At 37.8% G+C, this 26,566-nt stretch overlaps 3 protein-coding genes across 6 annotated transcripts in view; 1 reads left to right on the forward strand and 2 right to left on the reverse strand.

Moving 5' to 3' along the window:
- The first annotated feature begins 1,961 nt into the window (after nt 1-1,961).
- LOC132167934 (uncharacterized) lies at nt 1,962-7,613 on the forward strand. The gene is made up of 9 exons (XM_059578981.1): nt 1,962-2,487; nt 3,030-3,168; nt 3,761-3,882; nt 4,070-4,273; nt 4,845-4,904; nt 5,517-5,655; nt 6,301-6,419; nt 6,587-6,811; nt 7,011-7,613. Exons 1-9 carry the CDS (start codon nt 1,993-1,995, stop codon nt 7,203-7,205), a joined length of 1,698 nt encoding a protein of 565 aa, XP_059434964.1. The 5' UTR covers nt 1,962-1,992; the 3' UTR covers nt 7,206-7,613.
- A 1,129-nt stretch (nt 7,614-8,742) lies between these two features.
- On the reverse strand, nt 8,743-22,723 carry LOC132175998 (acetyl-CoA carboxylase 1). 4 transcript variants are annotated; one of them, XM_059588117.1, is made up of 32 exons: nt 22,516-22,723; nt 21,335-21,710; nt 21,016-21,222; nt 20,768-20,929; nt 20,430-20,522; nt 20,244-20,339; nt 19,881-20,054; nt 19,481-19,574; nt 19,199-19,386; nt 19,061-19,111; nt 18,941-18,980; nt 18,403-18,527; nt 18,191-18,307; nt 18,002-18,076; nt 17,849-17,905; nt 17,616-17,720; nt 16,870-16,956; nt 16,585-16,776; nt 16,322-16,510; nt 16,006-16,116; nt 15,817-15,903; nt 15,551-15,727; nt 14,805-14,882; nt 14,585-14,707; nt 14,070-14,339; nt 13,640-13,980; nt 13,012-13,249; nt 12,550-12,902; nt 12,241-12,454; nt 11,466-11,642; nt 9,190-11,343; nt 8,743-9,100 (listed from the first exon to the last, which is right to left on the reverse strand). In XM_059588117.1, exons 2-32 carry the CDS (start codon nt 21,707-21,709, stop codon nt 9,044-9,046), a joined length of 6,807 nt encoding a protein of 2,268 aa, XP_059444100.1. In that variant the 5' UTR covers nt 21,710; nt 22,516-22,723; the 3' UTR covers nt 8,743-9,043. The 4 variants fall into 4 exon arrangements, with proteins under 4 accessions (XP_059444100.1, XP_059444085.1, XP_059444108.1 ...); XM_059588102.1 differs by having other exon boundaries at nt 21,335-21,715; XM_059588125.1 differs by having other exon boundaries at nt 22,472-22,723.
- A 3,408-nt stretch (nt 22,724-26,131) lies between these two features.
- LOC132170730 (acetyl-CoA carboxylase 1-like) overlaps nt 26,132-26,566 on the reverse strand; it is a 5,395-nt gene continuing 4,960 nt past the window's right edge. The window contains exon 15 of the mRNA XM_059581854.1: nt 26,132-26,254. Coding sequence (XP_059437837.1) covers nt 26,132-26,254 — 123 coding nt within the window. The remainder of the gene's footprint in view (nt 26,255-26,566) is intronic.

A 26,566-nucleotide genomic window follows, 5' to 3' on the forward strand; every position in this document is an offset into this window, starting at 1 on the left:
AAATGGCATTTATGCCTCGGAAGAGTAACAACACGACTCTAATTTAGACCAGAAATGTCAAGTCGATTATGCAAATATATATATATATACTTTATCTTAATTTGAATGTTCAACGGCTTCCTTCCCCGTTCATATATGCCAGGATGACAAGGACAAAGGATAAGGATAATCTACATTGTATTTGACAGCATCCTCAGAAACAATTAACACTAAAAATGTATGTGCTATGACTTGAGTCAAATTAAAACAGCTTACCAGAAGTACGTATATATATATATGTTCTTGTTGAACAGCTTTTTCGATCTGCCAGCGAGTCCAAATTTGCAAATATGAATGGCAAGGACAATTTCTGAAAGAAATTGTTGGCCGAAGAAGCTATATATGTATGTAAAAATGGAATGTGAATATTGTTGTCTGAGAGAGATGAAATTAAATGAGATGAGATATATGCATGTGTTTAATGGAAAGCTGGGAGGATGACAAGATCTCTAAAAAAGGGTTGGCGATCGAATAGGTTCAGTTGATTAGCGTGTGGTGGGAGAGAGGATTGGAGAATTATAAAAGTTTCAGCGGAGCAGCTGCTGGGAGATCCTAATCCCACACTAACATTGACGAACAAAAAGTCTTTACAAAAATATAAAAGGTGCACAATCTTGCATGCACCCCGACAACGGATAAGGTTGTGCAGGGTTTATATATATATATATATTTATTGGATACTCTCATGTTGGTTCATAAATTAACAAGCTTTTTCATAGTACATAGTAAATTCCAGTGTCATGGTCCTGTCGTGTCGTCGTTACAGTACTTTAACGGACGTTAGGACAAGAGGATTCAATATTGTTCTTCTCGTTTCCTGAATGCACGTGGCTGCAAAGGAAGCCAGATTCATTCATATTATGGACAAGTTGCCACTATAAAATTCCAAACGTAAAGTATTAGCTAGGTTGATAGCATTAGCACCCGATATTATTCTTAATTCTGGATCCCTTTTTAATTTTCTGCGCTTATTCTTAGAAGATAGTATTGACTTTATATCCGGCAGGGACCAGGGGGGAAGGGGGACCAGCTCCCAGGTCGATCTCCTTTCTCTACCAGCTTTTTTTTTGTTTCTTAATTGTTTGAGGGATATCATGTGTGTTAAGTTGAGATGGCATTTTATATACTGTTAAAATATAATATAAAATAAAATATGAGAGGGATATGCGTAAGCACATTTTGAGAAGAAAGCTAAGAAGAATAATTATTTGAGATGGTTCGGTTGACTTTAGAGGTCTACCTCCACTGACCACTGTATAGTGCACAATAAAACTATATTGTTACCATAGATCTTGTACATATTTGTGTAACAATATGGTGTATTTATAGAGTATACATGCAATGGGAAGCTGAGATATGTTACCAAATGTGTGGAGATTGTGATAATATGGTAAGAAAATCATCTACATTTTAACATTCTCTCAAACTCAGGATAAAAGTTTGAATTTTAATTGAGCCGACTTGACAGCTTGACTCAAGGCAAGTTCGTTCGTTTGAGCTAAATCGAGTAGCCAGTAGCAAAGGAAAATGGTCGGAGGTGAAAAATGGTTGGCAAACCGTAAAGGTTGATGGAGGATGAAGGATGACAACCAGAGGTGGTGGAAGGTGGCCAGAAGCGTAGGACGACAACCAATGGTCTCTAGGATGGACTAAGGTTGAGGACTATTTATTTATTTATTATTATTATTATTTTCTAATTGAGGACTTGGGTTGTACTGTGAATTGGCTGAAGGCCAAGTCTAACTTGGCTTGGATCGGGCTGACTAGGCTCAAATTGGATTGAAAACCATGGGCTTGATTGCAGGTTGGGTCATGGGCTGGCATAGATCCACTAGATTAGATCAAGTTGACATTATTGACACGTGTATCATTTTGCGTGCGTGTTTTAATCTGAATGAGAATATTATCCCCACCGCAGCACCACAACTAACACCGGCGGGCGGGCGCGACCCAATGGCTCTTCTCCCTTCACTCCGCTTCCGCTATCGCCTCTTCACCCAGTCCTACTCCTTGAGACCAACACCACCAGCCATAGCTGCTTTGCTCTCACTCTCACTCCCACACCCCACAACTCCCAAACCCATTTCTCTCCTCCTCTCCACTCTCTCCCGCAAAGCCCCAGTAAAACCCCATGCCACCCCCAAAGACCCCACGCTGGTTCTGGGCAAAGACGAGCGCTTCTTGGTGGGCGCAGGCGGTGCCCAGCCGGTCGAGAATACGAGCGCTACCATTGCGGCCATTGTGACTTCGCTGGGTGGTCCGCCTGCTGCCGTCGGGATCGTTCGGCTGTCGGGTCCCTCTGCGGTGGCTATCGTCGGCCGCGTGTTCCGTCCAGCGAGGACAAAGAAGAGGAAAAGCCTTAATGGCGGCTCGTCTTCGTGGCGGCCTGCCAGTCATGTCGTCGAGTACGGCGTCGTTTCGGACCCTCATGGGAACGTGGTCGACGAGGTATTTAGTCTTTTATCTTCATCAGTCATCACCATTGTACTTTTGTGATTTGAGTGATTGAACTTGGCTGTGTTGGAAGTGATCACTCATCGCAAACCGCTGATTTAATCAGTTAATAACATTCCCTTTAGCATGGGCTCAGATTCTCACTTGGTAAATGGGTCGAACACTTGAAATACTTGACGTAAGTTGAATGTAGATTGGGAGTTAGGTTTAGAACTTCATACCTACAAGCCAAACGGATGAGAAAGAGTGAATTTGATTATTTAATCAATATGTTCAGTAGGAAGTTTGGCTTGAATTATGGAATTGAAATTTGAGGTTGCTATTGTTTAAGCTACAAAAATGGGCACAATGTGTATGGTTGAGTTGAATTTCAGTTGGGCTCTAAGAATAATAATAATTTTTTAAAAAAAAAAGTCAGTTTGGCTTCGAAACTTGCTTCGTATCTGGTATTGTGTCATGGAATATATACATATATTCTGAGTGGCTGTTTGTTACTCTCTGCTTCTTTTTGTCTTTTTTCTTTTTTTGTTTACTAGGTTTTGGCAGTACCAATGTTGGCCCCAAGATCTTACACTCGTGAAGATGTGGTTGAACTTCAATGTCATGGGAGTGAAGTGTGTCTGAATCGTGTGTTGAGAGCTTGTCTAGCAGCTGGAGCAAGGCTTGCAGAGCCAGGTCAGTTTTTTCATTGCTATTAAAAAAAAAACTAGAATGGTTATGCTTTACTGTTTAAGTAGAAGACAAATTGATAAAGAGGAATTTGATTAATTATAGAGTATATGGATATGTTTACGTGTAAAGGTTGCTTCATATGGAATCTGCTATGAGATATCTTATTTTTTAAAGGTGACTTGGACTAATATTTGACTAACAGACTGAGTGGTGACCTTTGTGCATGGTTTCTGGACTGTGCCAAAGCTGATAAACATTGGCACTTGGAACTTACTAACTTTTTCTGGTGGGTTTTTCTTATGTAATTAATAGCCATTTAGGTAAGTCAATAAATGGGTGTTGCCCTAGGATTTAGTCTGTTCGTCTATTTAAGCGTCTCTTGAACTCCAATGACGGCAAATTTTGATGGAATAAAATTATGAGAAAATTATTTCCCCCTCCCTGATGGAACTCATACATGTGTGCATAGCACATGCACATCCTTGTGCACATAGATTGGGTATACTTTTATATATAAGTTCATGCACGTAAATATTTGAGGTGTGGGAGGGAGGGAGAATTACATGAATACTAAGTTCTTCTTTCTGTCTTTTAGGAGAATTTACTCTCCGTGCCTTCCTGAATGGCCGCTTAGACCTCTCCCAAGCAGAAAATGTTGGAAAGCTGATTTCAGCCAAGTCTGTGGCTGCTGCAGATGCAGCACTAGCTGGAATTCAGGTATGTCTTCTTTTCATGATTCAGTTTTCATTGGCCTTTCTTTTTCTTTTTTTCAAGAAGTGTTTATGCTACCTTTATTCTAAGTTACCAGGAAATGCTGATATCGAAACGCTGTCTTATTGTTATTATTGAAGTGTTAGTTGACTGCATGGTAAGCAGTGTTGAAATACCATCTTTCCTTTGACAGGGAGGCTTCTCTTCACTGGTGAAATCACTAAGAACACAGTGCATCGAGCTGCTTACTGAAATTGAAGCTCGCTTAGATTTCGATGATGAGATGCCACCACTAGATCTGAACCTAATTATGGCTAAAATACATGCCATGTCACAGGATGTTGAAAATGCACTGGAGACAGCCAATTATGACAAGCTTCTGCAATCTGGTTTACAGGTACAATCTGGTTTTGTATATCTACATGTATAGAGAAGGGAGTTGGGGATGGACATAGATCCTTCCATCTATCCGGTGTATTGGAAAAAAAAAAAAAAAAACTTATATTAATTATTTCCCAATATCTTGAAGCAACCTTCCTGGCTGATTGATATATCTCCACACACACAGACATGCCGAAACACATATTCAAGCAATAATATTCTATTTCCTTGAGATTCTAAGATGCCTGTATATCTATTTCTTTCTTATGGTTTTTTATTACTGAATTTACGACCAATATGTCTTCGAAATCATGATCAATTAGTTATGTTCTCTCATAACCATACTACATCATTACAGTGACGTAGTGCTCTTGAGTTAGATGGTTGTATATGGGGGCTATACGAGTATCCCACATTTAGTGGATTTTGCTCAGCTATGCATAAATCTCATTTATTCTTCTTTTGTTTTTATTTTCCTTTTCTTTTTCTCCTCTACCTCTGTGTTAATATTATGGATACAGGCGTCTTTGGTAATCAGTGTTTCTTGCAGCCTATTGATAGTGATGTTCTGATTCAAATTCTTACAGATAGCAATTGTTGGACGTCCAAATGTTGGGAAATCAAGCCTTCTTAATGCATGGAGCAAAGTATGTTGCAACCATTTTTAATCGGCATCAAATTTCATATGAATTTATATTTGATTTGTCAATGTTTTGAGTTATTCAGCATCCATATCTAGAGAGTCAATTTATCTTGGCTATTTCTGTTTTTTTCTTCTTCTCTCTCTCCCTCTCTCTCTCTCTTTCTCTCCCTAACAGAAGCATATAATAATTTAGTAGTACCACTCCTTTGGATTACTTATAATATGGCTAGTACCTAGCAAATTTATATACATGGTTTCTTGTGATCTCATCAAAGTTTTTTCTTTTTCTGGTTAGGTGTTTCTCCTATATGCTTCTTGTATACTTGAGTTGTGCCCTTTCGCTTTGCGCTAAATTTCGTTTACTTATAATATAAAAAAAAAAAAGTAGACTCGTGAAATTTATTTTGGGGCGGTGATAACTTGTCAATATATTGATAGTAGAAACAAGATCTACCTTGTGAAAGACAAGCCAAAAAAAAAGAAAAAGACATATTTGATATATATGAAGATTTTGTTCAACTTTGCGTGTCTTCAATTTGTTCTTTTGTTTTTATCTTTACATAATAGCAGAAAATTGAGAACTAATTGACTGCCAGGTTTTAATTTTAGCATGCAGAGTGAGAGAGCAATAGTTACAGAAATTGCTGGAACCACTCGGGATGTGGTTGAAGCAAGTGTTGCAGTTCGCGGTATTCCTGTGACCCTTCTTGATACAGCCGGCATTAGGGAGACTGATGACATTGTGGAGAAAATAGGTAAGACTTCCTGCCTTGTGTAACTTTAGATGACATTTTAATGCTCCTTAAATTGACTATCAAAGTAAGAGTAGGTAGGAGGTCTAGAGGAACCTCACAAACAAGTTATTCAAGTAGATTTTTACAAATTTGAGTTGTTTCCGGTTACCATGTTTTTCACTTAATAATGAGGCTTTGAACAACCTAGGGAAAGTGAAGTAAGCCGTTGTGTTCTACAATGGAGTTGTGATGGGTTAATTGTATATTTAAGATCTTCCATTGAATGTTTATTTCTTTTAGTATTTTTTAATATAAGGACATTCTATTATTCAAAGAAACATGCTCATTCCACTTGTCATTCAAACATGATGAATTGGTTCCACTTGATGGAGCATTCAGATACGCCATAAAACTTGTCTGTTTTCTCTGACCAAAAAATTCAATACTAATGGTCTTCAAAACTATTGTGATTAATTAAGAAAAAAAATATTTGGGGATTGGAATAATGGACCAGTTGGGTAAGTGTTCTTTGAGTGAGTAAATGACTTGTGGGCATGTGTGTGTATGAAGTCGTCCTATTCAGTCACATCTTCAGTTATTGCTTAATGGTTTAGATCTACTTCTATCAATTGGTACTCACATTTCCATGACCATTTTCTTAAACAGGTGTAGAGAGATCTGAAGCAGTTGCTATGGGTGCTGATGTAATTATCATGACAGTAAGCGCTCTTGATGGTTGGACTTCCGAAGACACCAAACTTCTTGATAGGATTCAATCTAATAAGGTATTACCAGCAACTCATCTCTCAATTTTACATGTCAATTGAGATACTTGTCCTTTGTAGTTGATAGTTCAAACTCATGTTGTTCTATTCATTTTATATCATCATGTCCAATTAATTAACTTGTGTCAAGAGTTTATAATGTTAATGATTTCTTTTTTGAACTGCAGAAATCAATTGGATCTTCCTCCCCTATGATTCTTGTAATTAATAAAATAGACTCTGCTCCATCTGCTCGAACCAAATGGGTTGATAGGGATTGCAATTCTTTCACCAAGTATGTTTTTACATGTGCTATTACCGGCGAAGGAATACATGATTTGGAGTCTGCAATATCAGAAATTGTGGGTCTCAACAAGATTCCTGCAGGAGGACGCAGATGGTCTGTGAACCAGGTTAGCTACCTATTCCTATGTATGTGAATTCAAAACCTGAAACCCCACCCACCAACATCCATTTTTCTTTACTTTTAGTCCATATGTGGAGCTGTCAGCTGTGGCCAAAGGTAGAGTTGATCAGTATTGAGTATTTGATTCAATTCATGGTCTGGTTAATTTCTGATTGATCCATGTCATATTGTTGGTAATACATCAGAGGCAATGCGAGCAGCTTGTTTGGACCAAGGAAGCTCTTTCAAGGTTGAAATCATCAATAGAGGAGGAACTGCCTCTTGACTTTTGGACGATTGATTTGAGAGATGCTGCATTGGCCCTTGGGCAGATTAGTGGAGAAGACATCTCTGAAGAAGTTTTGTCCAACATATTTGGCAAGTTCTGTATTGGTAAATAGAGATAGCGGATGGGGATTTTCTTTGCAACCTCCTGTCCAAAGAGTAAGGGGGCAAGGAAATTGCAGAAAATTTGGTAGAGAGGTCTCCCTGTCTGAGCAAGGGAGGGCCCCATCAGGCCCCTCACATCCCCCTGCCCTATATGTGAAACATGATCTGAGATACGAAATTTTGTTTTTGGTTTTTTTTTTTTTTCTAAAAATAATTTCGGGTGTCTGATAGCATATAAGATCTTCACTGATGGTGACTGATAGCCATCTAAATGCTTACACAGATTATAACAATTATAGATGTTTGAATAGCACCAACCATATGATTGGGTATGTGCTGAGCACAGAGAGGTTTTGAACTTTTGTCTATTGCACCTTGAAATATGCATACAACCAACCATACACGTACAAGAGGTCATATATTACAAGGGGCTTTTTTGGGTAATTGGATATTCTCCAATTAATATCTGGCCAAATCACAAATTCAAAGGGTGTGGACTCTACTCCAATATGAAGGATCATCATACTAATATTGCAAAAATAAACAATGGGGGTGCAACCGACACCTGTTTCAGGACGGCAAGCGGTAGGTAATGACAAAAGATTAATTAATTGGATGTTAGATATCAACAATAAGACGGTTTTTCCACTCAAATCCAACATCAAATCCACTTTAAATTTGATTCGTTTTTCAGAGAGTTAAAGATTCGTAAGCCAAAATGTGCTTCAAACTCAGAAGAGAACTAACCAGGGAAGAATTGAAGGAGAAGGGGAAGAGAAAGAAAGCAAAGCAGGCCAAAGAGAAGGAGAAAAGAAAAAGAGAAGAGAGTGAGAGGAAGGAAGAGGAAGAGAGGAAGAGAAAGATAAGGAGAAGAAGAAACAGGCACAAGAGGAGATGAAGAAGAAAAAAGAGAAGGAAAAGAAGAAACACGAAGAATTGAAGAGAAAGGAAAGAGAGAAGAAAGAGAAACTGAAGCACAAGATGAAGTAGTAATGTTCAACGGGAAAAAATTTTTGAATTCTCTTTTTTAGTTGGAAAATAAAGATGGATTCTTGCTCGGCATAGCATATTTTCTATTCAATGAGGCTGCATGGTGGCCATTAAGAGTATTATAAACGCCATCTATTAGATATGGAAAATGTTGTAGCCGGAATTTGTGAAACCCCTTTGTTTTACTCGCACAAGGACGGATCCACTGTTGTATATGTTGTCACACGGTAAATATGTTATTGTGTAATAACATAACATTATGCACAGTAAAATATATATTTTTTCTACATTTCACTTCAAATGGAAAGGATCGCACTCCTATGTGTTTTAAGGGATATACAGCAAAAAACTCTTACGATTCTCGCTGGCCCAAACTCAGCTTAAGCTTTGATAAAAATAGGGCTTAACTCAGCCCAGAAAAGTGAGCTCAACTTGGGCTGCACTTGAGCGCGAGAGGTCCAGAATCTTGACGAAATGCCCGACTCGGAAAGATGAGTCAAGAATCAATGAACCCAATAAGATTTTTGAAAGTGTGATCATCATTTTTTTAAAAAAGAAAAGTCCTTAAGAAATTGCCTTCATAATTTCATATACAGACTAATTAATAAGACAGTTACAAAATTATTTAAATATTAGCTAATAAGGTAGATCAGCCATGCAGTAAACAAATGAACCTGCTTATAGCTACATCAACTAGAAAGAATAGAAAAATTGACACTTTGAACCCTAACCAGGACAAGGAGCTCCTACCTTTGAAGGGTGACAATCACAATACCTCAAGTTATCAAGATTAACTGATTCAGGCAGCAACAGCACAAGCAAATTCTGAGATCAAAATCACCTGTGAAGCACAAATTTTTCATCCAAGCACCTTGCGAAGTTCATCAATTAATGGCGCACGTATCGTTGGCTCCACCTGCATTGGAATCAAATTATCACCTCAGTTTCCTTGTGATACAAACAAGAATGCTTTGGGAACAACAAGTGTTTTATTTAATGGCTTACCTTGCTTAGAAGTGCAGCAAGACCTTGAGGCAGGGCTTGCAAATCTGATATTGAGTCCCCAATACTTGTTAATTGAAGCAATACCTTCTGGACCTGCAGCTGCTTTAGTTTATCCACATAATTGCTTTGATTATCCTTCCACCTAAAGAAAGCTTCATCATCTACCCAAGCCTCTTCTCTTCCTTCAGCAATATTAGAGTCCAAAAACCAGTTCTTGATCAAGTCCATTGCAGATTGATGCGACAGTTGGTCACCAGAAGCATTTGTTACAGTCTTGATCAGCGACTCTTCAGCAATTCTCCTTCGCAATCTCCGGTAGAAGAAAGGACGAGAGTTAGCCCAGTCCACAACTTCTCTAATGACCCCTTTTGCAGCCATCCTCAGGGAAGTGTCATGTAGCTCAGCAAATTTGGTGGCTATCTGGGTGTACAAAGGCAGAAGCTGCTTCTCACGGGTTCGTATCTGCTGCTGCAAAGATTCAACCATCCCATGGTTCCCACTACTCCTGGCTTCCTGAAGTTTTGCCCTCAGATTGATCAGCTGTTGATCGAGTCTACCCATGCACTCTAGCAGCTCCTTTGTTCTAAACTTGATCTCGATCATTCCTTCTGGCTCAAGGACATTACCTTTAGCTGTTCGATCAGCATACATTTCAATATGATTTGAATTGATCCGACTATCCACAACCACCCATGCCCCGCCACGGAGCTCACCCATCATTGGGATGTATACAAAAACAGGCTGCTTGTACGTTCTAAGATTCTCAACAATGGTTGATCCAGCCTGAAGGATTCCTTCAAAAAGATCCCTCTGCCCACCTGAAAAGCCTCTCCAGTTGGCAAGAATGAAAAGTGGGAGCTCTTCTCTGTTAAAATCCAATAAAGCTTGGGCCGTCTTAGTCGCAGAATCAGGAAACCATACCTGCCCAGCCTGAGGGACAACCCTCTCATGTGAATCAAGCTGGCCTGGGTCAGCTGGTATAACTTGCATGACCGTCTGTGTCTCAACGGCAACTATTCCTACAGGTATTCCTCCAAGCTTTGCCCTTCCTGTAACAACTGTTCTTGCCCAGCCTTCTAGTGTCTCAACAAAGCTGTCCTTATCAAAAAGGCCGCCCATCCACTTTCCACCATCATCCAAAGTGCCACAAATAGCACCACGAGGATCACATGAGTTTTCAGGGAGGTATGCAACAGGCCTTTCCGGAGGATCTGAGGGACTAAGAATGGGAAGTGCACCACCTATATAGGCAGGAATATAGCTTAGCCACTTCAAGATAGCTGATATACCTTCAAGATCATCTAAAACTGTTAGATGAACAACCCCATTAGTTGCCATAATTTTAGGTCCACCAAGTTGCATGTGGGAGCTGTATACTTCCCGGCCAAGAAGCTTGTTTAGTGCAGAGAAACCAGTTAGAATTATGGGCTGATCAAGCCTCTGTATGCACCGCATCCCAAGCCGAGCTAAATAAGCACCTATACCAACAGTCCTGCCAGTCACATATGTTAAGGTAAACGTTTCCTTGTATGCCCTTGAATATGCACCAGCAATGGCCCCACTTCCAGTTAAGTTCTCAACCCCCAAGCCGTCGTCCTTCCCCACAATTGTATCTATAACCCATCTGGTTTCCCCACTCACCAACTTCATTTCATGTGCTATTACAGAAGATCCAATCCGAGCATAATCCTCGGGGGTTAGATATACATATTGAAAACCACGCTCTGGGCTTGATTCATCAGACCAACCAACTTTAAAGCAGGCTTTGACTTCATCAGCTACCCCAATACGGGCACCAGAGTTTGCTGCCAAGTAAATTAATGGGAGTTTCTTAGTGCAAGCAAGATCAGTTACTGCAAGAAAGAATGCATCCTCTCTTGGGCCAAAAGAACCAGCTTTGAAGGTGACATCATTTGTTACCACCAGAATCGTCCTTCCAGAAGGGAACTCAGGAGTAGACATTTCCATGAACCAGGCTACCATGCCAACATCGTTGAGGGCAGGCGTCCGCTCCACAGGAACAAGAGGAGTACCCCAGGCACCTCTTTGGTCTGCAAATTTGAGCTCTGTGACTTTAAGTAGAACTTCATCCTTGGGTTTCTTGATACCTGGATACTGGAAAGCCCACGACTGTTCCAAGGCCGTCTTGAATGCCTGCAAGTAACATTTCCTCAGGTATACATATCTGAGCTGCTTCTCTATATCATTGCAATAAGGAGCAAGAGAGAGAGGACAAAGACACCAAATTTGTAATACATTAATGGCAGAGTGCTCACCAGTGGAAAATCATAGCAGTATGTGGTGTTGCTTCTCCTGGCCACAAGACGTTTCCTATCAAGCACTCCCAAAGGCTGATACTGTGCATTCACTGGTACACCATGCAGAGGACCCACACCAGAGAGTGAATGGTAGACCACTTTGCGTGTGCTGGTATCCTCTAGTTCTCGATATATCTAAATATTGTATCAAACAGTAACATAATGACAATTTAGAGCAACTCGTTAAATCAGGATATTAAATTAACATAGGATTTTATAACTTACTAAATATTAAATTAAATCAGGATATTAAATCTAAATACTGTGAATGCTGGGTTTGTAACCAGGTTTACTGTGACAAACATAAATTGCAAATGTTGTACATCAGTAACACTCAGTTGCTAAGGCATCCTCAGTATGTTACATAAGATCATACAAACCAACGTATGGGCTTCTAAAATTCTTACTAGTAATGCCAACCATAGATCTCTTCATCAATTACAATTTAATAGCTTATAGATAATTGATCCATCAGTAATGAAGTGGATGTTATTATTTTAGATCAAAGCAATTCGATGAATTACTCCAAGAAGTTCACACCAGAATAGTACTAGTTGATGAGAGTTACTTTAAACTTAAGGATCATGGACACCTGAGTTCAACCATCACCTATACCCATATGGGTCAGCTGCCAGTCTACTTTTGGGAACCAACCTCTATATACTTGGCATTGAAAAAGTTTTGGCTGGGTGGAATCTCGTCTTAAAAACTGTAAATGATAGTACATACTTACATGTACAGTGCAGGTGTGACCAGTCACATTTGTTACCACAACCCTCCAGGCACCATTCGCCTGTCCAGAAGATGTCATCCAAAGCTTCACTTCCCACTCACAAACACCTAATCTATGCATTCTAACACCAACAGACACGTGAATTTCATGTGCCAGTTCCTTCAAGATCGCGTCAACAGCACTTTCTTCTTGCTCAGCAGCTATGTCAACTCTCCTGGCAACAATATCTTAATTGTAAGACTCCAGAAAGGAAGTTCAAAATCTTATTCTAGAAGAAAAGACAATGAACGAGAAGATAGATATAGTTACTTTGGGTAAGGCACAAGATCGTCTATTTGCTGCTCGCGTACAATATAAAGGTACATATGGGCATGGTCAGATTTGACTTTAGTATTGTGTGCATTAAGTTCCAACTCCTCCATTGCAGCCATTAAGGACCTTAAAATGCTTCGTGAAGTAAAAGACATAGCCCATTGGATACGTGTTATTTCAGCCTCGAGACGCTGATATGCTGTAAGTCCTTCATTTGATGTGGACTGTCTTACAAGTGTTCTGAGGAACATCCTTGGGATAGGCAGTGGCTTGTCGACAACATTGTACAAGTGCCATTGACGGTCCCGAGATGGGGTATAATGTATATTTTCATAGCCTTTAAGCTTGTCCTGCATTGAAACAAATGTGATGATTTATCAGACCAAAGGTGAATGTGGAATTGTGTCTTCTCTTTAATTTTTAAGCATATACAGAGGGCTGAACTATATAGTAACTAACCAATTCAAGGTAAATGGATAATGGAGGCTCCAGATGACGCAATAGAGGCTCCTCCTCGTAATAGAAATTTTCTGCTGACCAGTGGAAGGAGTGCCTCATAGGGGCTCGCCCTTCATCCCTCTGTATGATACAGCTTATTACCCCAACACCAGCAGTGCTTAGGCTAGAACCTACTTCTTGCTCTTTAAGTATTTTGGCTAACTTGTTAATTCTCTCTTGAGCCTGATCTTCATCACCACTGTAAAGCATCAAAGGATAATTCTGGTTAAGAAAGGGTATTGTTATAACTTAAGGTTCTAATCTATAGACTGAAAATCCAAAATTATGTCTACCTAGCGCATGTTTGACATAAAGAAAGAATGAAAGAATAAAGAGGATGAATGGGAAAGAACGAGATAAGAGGGAAACGGAAGGTGAAAAAATCCAAGCAACTGCTAGTTATCCAAATAGATTATATACGACGAATTCAACTCAAATTCAATGGGATCTTACCAGATTTCGACCTAATACTCAGTAATGGAAGCCCATAAATCCAAAATAAACTTTCAGCTTCAATGTACACAAATAAATTACTATTTATCATTTAAGGTAACAGATTTTAATGTGAGTACAAAGAGTGTCACACTACCTATCCTGAAGTAAACTCATCTGATTGTTGATGCCCACCAGCGAAATATGCATCATATTACCAAAGCTAGCTGGTTCTACTGATCCATTTGAAACTGTTTCTTGATGGTTATGGGGTGTTTCTCTCAGTGCAGCATTGATAATTGATGGAAGGAATTGAAGTGACTTGATAATAACCATGGCTCCCCATTTTCTCTCACTATGATTCTCAAGCACTGGTTTTTCAGACATTTGAAATTCCGTCCCATTCTTTCTCTCAATATGCCCCTCTAAAAACTCCCATGAAGCAATTAGACCAGATCTGTGCCACTGCATCCTTACACTCCCCTTCACAAGATAGGGCTGATGACAGATAGACAGAGTTAAACAAGGAAATCATTGAAAAAAACAAACTAAAAATCAGCAGCAAGTTACAAGAGCTTGAATCATACCTGGTACAGCCTACGAACATAAGTCTCCACAACCCGTCTTTGAAGGGTGTGATCACTGTGATCAAAGAGACCAACAAGGGCATCTTCAACTGCCAAAGGAGCACTCACAAGATCCTCCATTCTTTCATTAATGGCAATTTTCCTTTTGGGAGTATCCATACTTTCACCATCCTCGGTAAACATCTCTAGTTCAGAAAGACTTCTGGCGATGCTGGAACGAAGCTCACTCAGTTTAGTTTGTTCCAGCAGTTGACTTGCCTTGAGTGCCAACTGCATAAACAAATGGGGTATTAGGACTTCATTCAAATGTTAAAAGAAATTACTTTAGAAATTGGAAATTAACACCTATCGCAGCAAACTAAAGGAGAAGATAAAACAAGAGGAGAAAAACAACAAACCCTCTCCCCAAGGCGCACTAAGAACTGATTCTTTATAATCTAAAATGGTGAAGAATGGAGAACCAAATCTAAAAAAGTTAATTTTTCATGCTTGAGTAACCATATGAAAAGCCCAACCTCAGAATAATTTGTATGGTTTAGTGCAGAGAATCGGATTAGTATATCTCTATACGCAGCTGGATTAGGATAAACCAGTTGTTCCATGAGTTGCAATATCAGCTTATTTTTACTCCTGACACCCTGCAAGAAAACAAATGCAATGTAGTACTCTCACAAATAATTTTATGTAATTCTAAAATAAACAAGGTAAGCCAGCTGAGCATCTTATAATTACTACCTGATGAGAAAGTACAATGTCCACAACCTTCAAAAGATCTTTGTTATATTGAAGTCGAAGACGTTCAATTACATCAGCCTGGACAAGACAGTTACAAATGAAACTTCTGATTAGCAAATAATGAAATAACGTTCAAGTTTGAGGAATCACACCAAAAGTTCCTGACACTTTTCGGCTTTATAGGAATGAATTATTAGTTAAGGGCTGAAGGAAAAGGCTTGAAGTACATGGATCAGTCTTCAAACAAAATTTAACTATTGTGCTTCAATCAAACTTTAGAAAGGTTTCAAGATAACACGAAATAAAGTTGTGAACACAAGAGAGAGAAAATAAATATAAGGTTACAGATTGATGGATAGACAAAAAAAAAATAGAGAGAGAGAGAGAGAGAAACTAATAACATTGTATTATAAATTGTCGAAGAGCATTGTTTTGGTTAATCTAGGAGATGTGATATACTATAGGGAGACACCAATTGAGGAGTTCCACATATAGACGGAAAACCAGAATACAATCAGACAATTCAAGTTGGGACATGACCCATAATAAATGCAGGCTCTTGAAGAGCAGAGGAAGAACACAACTAGAAGCATTGAAATTCAAATTCAAATGCTTCAATCGAACCAGGAATATTTACAGCAGGCCATATAAGATTGGTGTTAGATGTCCCAAATATCCAGCAAAAGATAAATGCATTATCATGTTAACATTGAAGAACAATTTGTGTCCCAAGCTGACAAACTTACCCGGATGTTGTCACTGAATAATTCTTCAACAGACAAATACCCTTCAAAAAGCGACTGAACAATAACACGGGCATGACTCTCTCTTCCACCCTCATAAGACTTAACAAGACTCATCAAAGGTTCAACAAGCCTTTCTTGCGCTCCTTTTTCTTTATCAGGACAGGAGGATAGATGGGCCTGCAGCAAAAGAAGCAAATAACCTTAGTGTTATAATTCATGGAAAAGAAAATGAACTTAAAATGAGGATTTTAAAATAGAAAACTCACTTCAAGAACGCCCCGTAATATTTTGGCAGGGAAATCAACATTCTGGGAGCTTGAGATCCCCTCGAACTCCTTAAATTTTGATTCCAACTGATAAATTTACATAGGTGAAGATGACTCAGATTGCAATATTATTTTACAGTCACCATGTGAGAATAAAACTGGAGAGGAGACCTAGAAGATATTTATTACCCCACTCTTGAGATCTTTTGGGAGGCGGCTTTGCAGAACAGACAAGCACTCTTGCCATTGAAGGAAAGGGAGTTGAGGACTATCAAGGCAGTTGAGCAAGTTTTGCACTACCTGAGACAGTCATATTATTTGTAATATCAGTCTGTAGAGATAAGTAGCGATAACAGCCTACGAAATTAGATTACAGATTATTCCCACATATATCGGGCCAAAGCTCAGAATTCAAAGCATGTAGGAACTAATTATGGATTCAGAATATTGTTCAAGCTCTCTCTAAATCATGATGGAAAAAGGGGGGGGGGGGGGAAGTGCTTACTTCATCTATGTTGTGCTCATAACCTGCAATAATCATTTGGGCTGCATTTAAACTTGCAGCACATTTCTGATGAACTTTCCCAGAAATTGCAGTTGGGGGCCCCAGGACTGGGAAGCTTCCATGGAAAGGTTCCGCTTTTCTTACAGCCGAAGGATCATCCAGATCAAGCCTAGCTATGAGTTCACCAGCCTACAAAATAGGTAGCTTATTTAACTTCTGTCTGAATTGATTATTACATACTTCTTGTGTTGGACATAGTTTACCTGCATTGCTTGACCTTCTGACATTTTAAAGTGGATAACTCCAGAAGCTGGTGAAAGAAGAGGCATACACATCTTCATAACTTCAACCTCTGCATACGGTGTGTCAGCATCAACATGACAACCATCCAAAACCAGATACCTCAGCAGCTTGCATGGTGTTTCTGCTACCAACTTGGATGGATCGTGATCATTCTGGATATAAACAAAGATTATCAATTTATCTCATCATGATGGGGAAAGAGATTAGAAACATAACACATGAAGGAAGAAGAGAATCATGGGCACCTGAAGTAAGCAAGTCCTTCCATCAATGAGAAGACGAGTTCCAGCTGCTTCTTCCTCTGCATATATGACATGACTGTTTCCATCCAACTGTTACAAAAATTGAAGCTACCGGTCACAGTCACGCACACAGTTACGAATTAAAAAGCTAGAAAGGAACCACACTGACATTAGATAATGATTTACACAAACAATCTTCTTAGCTTGTTATGAAACAATCTTCGTTCACCACAAAGAATACTAGAATAAGAGAATAGGTTTTGGCTCACAAGAAAGACATTTTGTCTTCAAGATATTGATGGGTTCAACATTGAACTGGATACGTGGTATCACTCCTATCTAGACAAGTTCTATCAGGTAAATGCCATTGTCAATTATTCACGCAAGAACCATAGATCTTCAAATACAGTACCGCTTCAATCAAGAGAAACCTTGTTACCCTAAGATTATACTCAATCATGAAAACCTGTCTAGCCTATTGTCTGCTGTGATGTACGGATGCATTTTAGAAACCTTGCCAAGTCCAAAACAAATTTACATGACATGTACAAATTTATAGAAACTGATAAATTACAGGAACATATTTGTGCAAAAGAAACTATAAATATATGTTTCAAAGCCCAGCTATTAGGATCCACCCTGATTTTTCTGAGCACACCCATGTATACAATCTAAACATAAGCAGCTACAAGCAAGATAACAACGATCCATGTAGCAATAAGTCAAAAATGTTCAAAAGTAAAGCTTGCCTGCATCAATAAACCCCCATCACGTAAAGTATGTATCTCTGTTTCCATCTCTGACTCGTTCAGCCTCAACCTATAGCTTCCTGGTCCCCCCCTAATCATGTCAATCTAGAAACAGTTTTCCAACATGGGTTAGTGAAACATATTTATCAACCCTATGAACCAAAAGCCTGCAAAATTCTTGACACTCAGCAATGAAGCCCTTTACACTGTATTGACATCATTGAAACACATACTGTATATTTGCTTCCTTCAATGTTCAAGGACACTTGAGAGTGGACAAGGGATATATGCTGCAACAAGGATTTACAAATATTCACATTGATAAGAATTAATTTAACATGACGCTATAATTAGGAACCAACATAGGTTATTATTTAATTTATTACCTTGGGTGGGATTTGCCCCTTTTCAAGATAACCAACATAATCTGAAACAACAGCTGCACTGCTAGCAGATGCTTTCTGAGTTGGAAATGGTAGAAAACATAAGTAAAGTAATTCTAGTTCATAATACCTCTAGAAATTAAAAAAATAATAAAAATAAAATAAAATAAAATAGAACATGGTTGTGCTTACAAACAGAGCCCCTCCAACAACGGAGAGATACCAGGGAGGCCTTTCTGCTCTAACTCTCATTGCAATTCTACTATCCAACCAGCCGGTGTGGATTTTATTTTCTCTGTAATCTGAAGCCTGTACACCATTTGCACCACTCTTAGTTTGCATTTATTTCTTTCTTTTTTTCCAAGGATGGATAGGATTGGGTAGTCAACGAGTGAGAATTTTACATGCAAAAGATCAATCGTATAATCAACATTGGTACGAATCTCTCCCCGAATTTGAATCTCCTTTAGACCAAGCACCATATTTGCAATAGCTATAGCTCTGGACTCTCCAAATGCGAAAACATGTCCTGAGATGTGACTCAAGGATTTTAGCAATACACAAAATGACAAGCAATGATACATGCATTGGAATAGTTATGATCATGAGAATAGCCGCTGTTAAGAATTACAAATGTACAACACAAATGAATATCTCCATTAATAATAACGTTGATTCATACAGAAATTATAAGATTAATCAATCAATGAACAGCATTAAAAGTTATATGGGGAAACACTTTCAGCAGGTCCTTCGTAAAACAGGTTTTGAAAATCTTCTAAAGCTACTCAAGATCCGAGGATTGTAATAAACTTACCCAACATAGTGGACTTAAAAAAAAAAACTAAAGTTGCTCGAGCAGACATTTTTGTCTATCATATTTTGATTATTTACACAATCCAAGTTATCATATATTTGCAGCATTCAGTAGTTCACGCTTACCAAACTGAGAATCTGAGAATTCATGAATTCCTCCTCCTGACTGCAAATCACAATGTCAATCACAATTCAGCCGGAGACTGTGAAGTTAAGTCCACAAACAATTAGAAAACAATAATTTACCTTAACAGAGAAGTATGCCCACACATTTGGCTTGCTTTTAAAACTCAGTTCCTGTGCAAAGTGTATAAATTAATACAGGCTTTTAATGTAAGGAAAGAAACACCAAAAGTGTGACTGCTATGAACCTTGGTGGCTGACCTGTACTTTCCCACTTGTAGGCTTAAAACCATCATCTGGGTCCTCACTTGTTACACGCACAGCTACACAGTGACCTTTTGGCCTTGTAGATTGTGCCTTGTCAAAATCGAATGGGGTGGCAAGAGCTGATGTTTTCCTCCAAGCATCATATCCTCCACCATATTCCATTCCGTAAAATCGCCGTATCTCTAATTAAATAAGGCACATACACACAGAAGGTGAAAAACTTAAAGTTGATGATCAACAAAAAGAGGTTCAAGAAACTCTGAATATGGATCATACCAGGAATCTGCCAGAGAGGGATACCCATCCCAACTGCAACTTGGGCTGCCGGTAGATTGATTTCAGCTATCCATTCGGTGACAGGATGCTCCACCTACATTGGGATTAATTTATAAGACGTTAAGTTACTCTTGAGAAACTAGACTTATATAAGGAGCTTAATTCTTTGTAAGAGGTTGTTCAGCCTAAATTGTGTGTTGACACACAAAAAAATTTCAAATCATTTCCTAATTACCAGAAGGCACAAGTGCCTCTATATCTACTTCAGGTCTACGCACCACTGATCTGTTATAAAATGGCACTCCATGGACAAACTCAAAAGATCCATATAAAGAATGTATGAGAATGACAACTCAGCATTGCATGGACCAGGATTCAGATTAGAACAAATATCACAAACCTGCAACCGGGGGTTGAGCTCTAAGAAATAGTACTCGCCAGACTCCATACTGTAGAGATACTCCACAGTAGCTGCTCCAACATAGTTTACAGATTTAGCTAACCTTCTAGCGGCCTGCTCGAGCTTTTTCACTGTCTCTAGAGGAGCTACAGTGATTGGACCCTCCTCAATAATCTGTTTAACATAGATGCGCAAGTTAGATCCATGAGGGAGATGATGCCGCAAAATAAATAAATAAATAAAAAATCAAGAAAATATGAAGAGAAAGAAAAAGTGATACTAATTCATGAAAAGAGTACACTGGTAATAATGAAGCTACTGAATAACTGATGTCTGAAAATACCATATGACAATGGATCTTACCTTCTGATGCCGCCTTTGAACACTGCAATCACGACTATGCAAAGCTGCAACATTTCCATACTGATCACAGAGTAACTGGACTTCTAAATGCCGGCTCTAATAACAAATCACCAAATGGATTGTCAGAATATAATCTAGATGTCAGCAGCTCTGGCAATTATATTGAAAACCAGTAGGTGATCTAACCTGTGAAGCAACCTTCATTATGAATATGGGAGAGCCTGGAACTTCACCTTGAACTTGCTTGAATAATGCCCTAACTTCATCATCATTATGAACCTAGAAAGTTCATAAGACAATATCATCAACTTCAGCTCCTCTGTTTAGGGTACATAAATGGTCCAAGCAAGTTCCTTGACATGATATGTAACTAACTAGTTTTACTTACACCAGCATTTTTTATATACTTCGCTATATAGGATATGAATTACTATTGCAAAGTAATCGGAAATTGTCATAAAATTAGCTACAAGTATTTTCATAGCTTGTTAAAAAACTGCAATATTGTCATGCATGAAGCAAACCTTTCTTATGCCTTTACCACCACCACCCCAAGATGCCTTAATCATTGCAGGGTAACCTACAACCTGGCAGCTCGCAATTGCTTCCTCTGTTGTATAAACACATGCTTCCCTGTATATGTCATCTGGAATTGTGACCAAACAACTTTCTGGTGGAATTTTCACCTGGAAGACCGAAACTTTGGATATTAGATGTGTAATTACCCTGCAAATAAATAATATAGTACAATTTCAAGAGTATGTAGGTTTACATGAGAGCCACTCCATGGAAGGGTGGGGACTTCTGCCGCTTGAGCAATCAATGATGAACCAATCTTATCTCCCAGTGCTGCCATAGATGTAGCTGGAGGCCCAAGAAATATGATTCCCTTTGCATCCAATGCATCAGGCAGCTCAGGGATCTCAGATGCATGGCCCCAACCAGGCCAAACTGCATCAACATGAGTTATCTCTGCCAACTGGGTAATGAAGAATTACAATTTATCAGGAAAAAAATAAAAGGTTAATATTAGTTCGTGAATTATTTAACTAACTGTAATTTTCAGGGAAGCCAGGGTTTATGATTCACACCTCTACAATGAGCTGCACATTGGCATAGTTATTATTATTTGTCCCACCAGGAACTTCCACAAACTTATCAGCAATTCTAATATGTTCTGCATTGATTCTCATGTCCTCTGGAGTAGCCATGGCCACCAACAGGATTGCCTTCTCTGTTCCAAATGTTTCATAAGCCCATGTCCTAACACTACGCATAAATTTGACTGCCGCCATTCCATTGTTTGCAATTAAAATACTATGGATTGGCCTCTTTCCTCCAAGAGCATAGCAGAACTCATCGACTGCAGATATTGTAGCAGCACTCCTAATAGAAACCACCCCATTTATGTAGCCGTCCCCACGCCCTACACTGGCCGTTGCGGAACTCCTTTGAGATTCAGACATGCTGCCCTGCCAGAGATTATATTTAGCAACGGTTCAGGGGACCGAAAGTTCAACAAATAAGTTGAGTTTCTCACTTTATTCTTCAACAAACTTAAGCAGATAAATTTTGAAGAAAGCTACACCAATCATAACAAGTCCTTCCATATTTTCATGATTCTTTCAGAAAATTAAACTCAAGTGACCAAACATAAACCAAGTCAAAACATTATAAACTAAGTCCAATTTAACAGCAGAGATTAGCATAAACAAATACACATATGAGAACTAAGGTTGCGTTTGGTTGCAGATAATTGGAGTGAAATGGAGTTTCCAATTCTTTGCAATAGATACTCCTCCTTTCACTGTTAGCTGTTTCAGTAAACTTAAAACGCAAAAAGGTTACGTTCAATCCCAAAATCCATAGGTCCATGAAGTGTAAAATCTGGTTCCACTTATGAGCAACCAAACACAGCCTAAGACTACAGTTCCTCAGATATAGAATCGAATAAACATCAATTGCAGCGAAAAGGGCACTATCCAAAAGACAGAACACGTCTTCCCAACATCATAAAAACCTCAAAAAGGTAGAAATTAGATTCCAAAAATCGCACCAAATTAAGTCCCCACAAAAAAAAAAAAAAAAAAAATGACAACAACAACAACCTCCAAAGGTCCACAACCAATTCCAAACTATAACCACCTACCTTCCTCTGCCCAAACACTAATATTTAAAAAAAAAAAAAACCCAAATTAGACAAGAAATATACAAATACAACTAATCACCTGCAAATTCGTACAGGAAACAAAGAAGAAACGGGGTCACAGACCTCTGAAAAAAGTAAAACAGGAGCTGGGATCAAATTTATTCAATTTGCCTTCTGGGTATGAAGCATCGCGAGTGAAGAAACAGAATTGTGAACAAACACCGGCTGGGAATTGTTGGGTTTGAACGTTTAAATTTGATCATGCATTAGTGACACAAGGAATAGCAGAAGGGGGTAGGTTTGGTTTTGGACAAGGCTGGAGTTCTAACGACTTTAATGAGAAGTGCACGTGGCACCTGCCCACTTCCACTGCCCCCGCCACACCCCTCTTGTCATTTCTCCCTGTAGTAGTTCCCAGCTACCCACTCTCTCTCTCTCTCTCAGACGAAAGACACAAACGTAGTCCTTTTTCCCTCTTTCTGTGACTCTCTTAAAATCCCAATTCGGGCACTCCCCAAAACAATAACAAAATGCAAAAAAACCACTCATTATCGGGAATGTATCAATTTTCTAGGGGGGTTGGTGTGGGCTTGACCGTGTGTTTGGCTGGTGTAGTCGACCAACCCTTCCTCCTCCTTATTAGACGAGTCACGTATCAAGCTCTACCTCTCTTCCCTCACTGTTTTTATTATAAATAAATAATTAATTACTATAAACCACACTTACATTCTATATTTTAATGGGAAAATGTCAAACAGTTTTTCTATTTTAAAAGAGGAACCGGATCATCTCTACTTCATTTCAATCGGAGAATATTCACTTAGTTATATTTAAGAGATATTTTTGCTTTTTTACTTTTTTAAGAAACAAAAATATCATTTTAATATAACAAACTGAATATTATTTCAGTCAAATTAGCAAAAATGATACTAAACTTTTCAGCTTTGTTGGTCGAAGTAGTAGGTGTTGTTTGGGCACAATAAATCATTTATTGATTGGGATGCGATGAGTAGTTGGAGTTATGATTAAATAAGGAAACAGAGGGACATTAAATTTTGGCTGGGGTTGGGTTATGGTTGGAGGTTAGGTTTATGAGCGCCAGCCTCACCTTTGCTATGCCCTCATTTTTAACATTTTTATTTTATTAATGAAAAGGAAAGAATTCTGCAAGACCCACGTTGAAAGTTTTACACCAGTCATATAAGATGGCTTCCATTGGATGATGCAAGGAATTGGGGTCCCTTTCAGAGTTTTGGCAAAGTGGCTTAAGAAAAGTCCACTTTTTTGGGCTCAACAAAACACACACATTTCATATCCTAACAAAAGAATCGAATTAGGATCCCAAACCGGATAATATTCAGTTGAAAAAAACAAAAATACCATTCTAATATAATTAATTGGATATCATCCGAATCGATATTTCTAATCATTTTGTCGTTCAAATTGTTAACAATTCAGACAGCAAATATAAAAGAGCTTCTATATAACCCATCTACTCAAACAGCCTACTTAACGAAACAAAAAGGCAGCATATAAACTTTTTTATATTTTTTTTACTTGAATTACTAGCAACGGAAAATTGCTGGATTTGGATCAATATTGGTTACATAGTTTAGAAAACAAATTCAAAAATATATATATATAGACGAGCGAAGATGAACAAAGTAAAATTACAAAAAAACCAAGAAACAGACATAACCTACACATGACTTACCTAAAGCATGGATATCTTGTTCTTTGCAAGACATTTCGTGTCACCACAGAAGAACATCCTCTGAAATACCTCAGTCGATGTAGGGGCTTCACTAAAGTGCCACTCCCCCCATTACAAAGCAATCCAACTCCATACGTTGAAGGCATCATGGATTTCTCTAATACCAACAAAGAAACACACTTTTTCTACGTATATTGCATTGAGAGATGATACAAATGAGTCTTTATATGTTCATTTGAATCTTCTTCAACATTAATAAGAATTGTAATCTATTTTAGTAATGTGTATGAGAGTTTTACAAAATCAATTGATTCATTATGAGTAGAACTTACTAGAAGGTTAGGCAATTAAAGCGCCTAGAAACCTTCAAAATTTAGCAATTAATGTTGACACATCTTTTAAAAAATTGTTAATAATGTAATATTATATACACCGTTAGATTTATCAACTTTAAATCTTTACCATTAAATGAAATTAGAAGACTCTTTTCTCAAAAGTTAAACCTTCTAAAAACTAACATTTGAAAAGTAGCCGCAAAATAAAAACCTTTAAAAGTAGTGTTTTTTTTTTAATTAATAATGGCAAAAGCGTTAATTACCTTAAAGGTGCTGTAAGATGAACTTTTAGTAGGCTGTAAAAAAAAAAAAAAAAAAAAATTTACAGCTTGTAGTTTTTTTTAAGGGTCCAGATTTAATTTCAAGTGTTCCATAAGAAAAATAGAGCAAGTGAAATTAAATTTGAACCCTTAAAAAACTACTATAATTTTCTATTTACAGTACCTAAGCTAAATCCAGGTCAAAATCTAATATTCCTTATAAATGTCTTTTGTTATTTTGTTTTTCAAGTGATGTAAATAAAGAAAGATAAACAATAATCAACGTCTAATTAAGAAACAAAAAATATGGAATTAAATGATGATCAATAAAGATTTCTAAGAATGATCAACATGTAATATTAAATAAAAAGAAAATAATAGAAATCATTCACTTGTCTATCACCTATAATCAACCTTTAGATTTGTTAGATTGATAAAAATCAAGAGAGAATCATGTTTATATCATTCTTCTTTGTGAATGGAATATTGTATTACACACTAACTACGTTTTTTTATGATTAATTGACTGGTGTTTTGTCTTTCTTTCTTTCTTTTTTAATGCGTTCTTCCCTAACTAATGCTTTGTTCTTGTAGGAAATTTATACCATATATGCATTTCCAAATTCCAGCCAAAATGCCAAGAAATCATCAAAAGCTAGAGATTCTCTAATTACTCCAGGTCAATGTCGTCCCCCTTGTATCGCTCTTGCATTAATCTTTATTTACTGATACCAAAAGTGGAATTTATGCACATTAAACATTGGTAAGAGCATTCGCAATAGATTTTAAATAAATTTCTTCAAAATTTGAAGAATAATTTCACTTTTTTTAATTTAAACAACCAATTTTGAAAAACAGTCTCCATTTACATTAATGACTAGTTTTTCATTCTTCCTTTATTTTGGAGAATAGGTCCCACATAATGGGAAATCATAGAGAGATTGGATGAATTTAGTTTTTGTATGTAAATCACACAATAATAGAGAAGAATAATACATAGTTCCTGAAGAACTAGTTTCATATATTGCAATCTTTTATCTTGTCTTGTTATTTTCTTTAATTTTACAACACGTTATCAGCACGAAGCTCTAGCCAATTGTTGTGTTCTTTTGATCTTCAACATCAAAAGCTATCCGTGAGCTATTCTCAATTCATTGTAAGTTTCTTTAACATTTAGTAATCTTATTATCTATTTTGTTAATTAACATTCTAACATTTGCATATCCATGTGAGATTTATATGAACTAGAATATTATCATACTAATGCTATGAATATAATAGTTTATATTTGAAAATTTTTGGTTTGTGTATAATATCACTTAATTTTAAATAATGTTTATTTATTTAATTCTTGATATATTTTTGTATAGATAATGTCAAATCTTACAAAACTTGAGTTTGTCGCTCTTGACGTTTCTGGCAAAAATTACTTATCTTGGATCCTTGATGCTGACATCCATCTTGAAGCTATGAATCTTGGAAATACTATTAAGGAAGATAATCAAGCATCCCAGCAGGATCGCGCTAAAGCAATGATTTTTCTTCGTCATCATCTGCATGAAGAATTAAAAATTGAGTACCTTACAGTAAAGGATCCCTTGACCTTGTGGAATAATTTAAGGGAGAGATACGAGCACCAAAAGACAGTTATCCTCCCAAAAGCTCGCTATGATTGGATGCACCTGAGGTTGCAAGATTTTAAGAGTGTCAGTGACTATAACTCTACACTCTTTAAAATCAGCCCACAATTAAAATTGTGTGGAGAAAAAGTCACTGATGTGGATTTGTTAGAAAAAACATATACCACATTTCATGCCTCGAATGTGCTCCTGCAGCAGCAATATCGAGAGCGTAATTTCACAAGA

This window comes from Corylus avellana, chromosome ca1 (assembly GCF_901000735.1).
Source record: "Corylus avellana chromosome ca1, CavTom2PMs-1.0".
Taxonomy (NCBI): domain Eukaryota; kingdom Viridiplantae; phylum Streptophyta; class Magnoliopsida; order Fagales; family Betulaceae; genus Corylus; species Corylus avellana.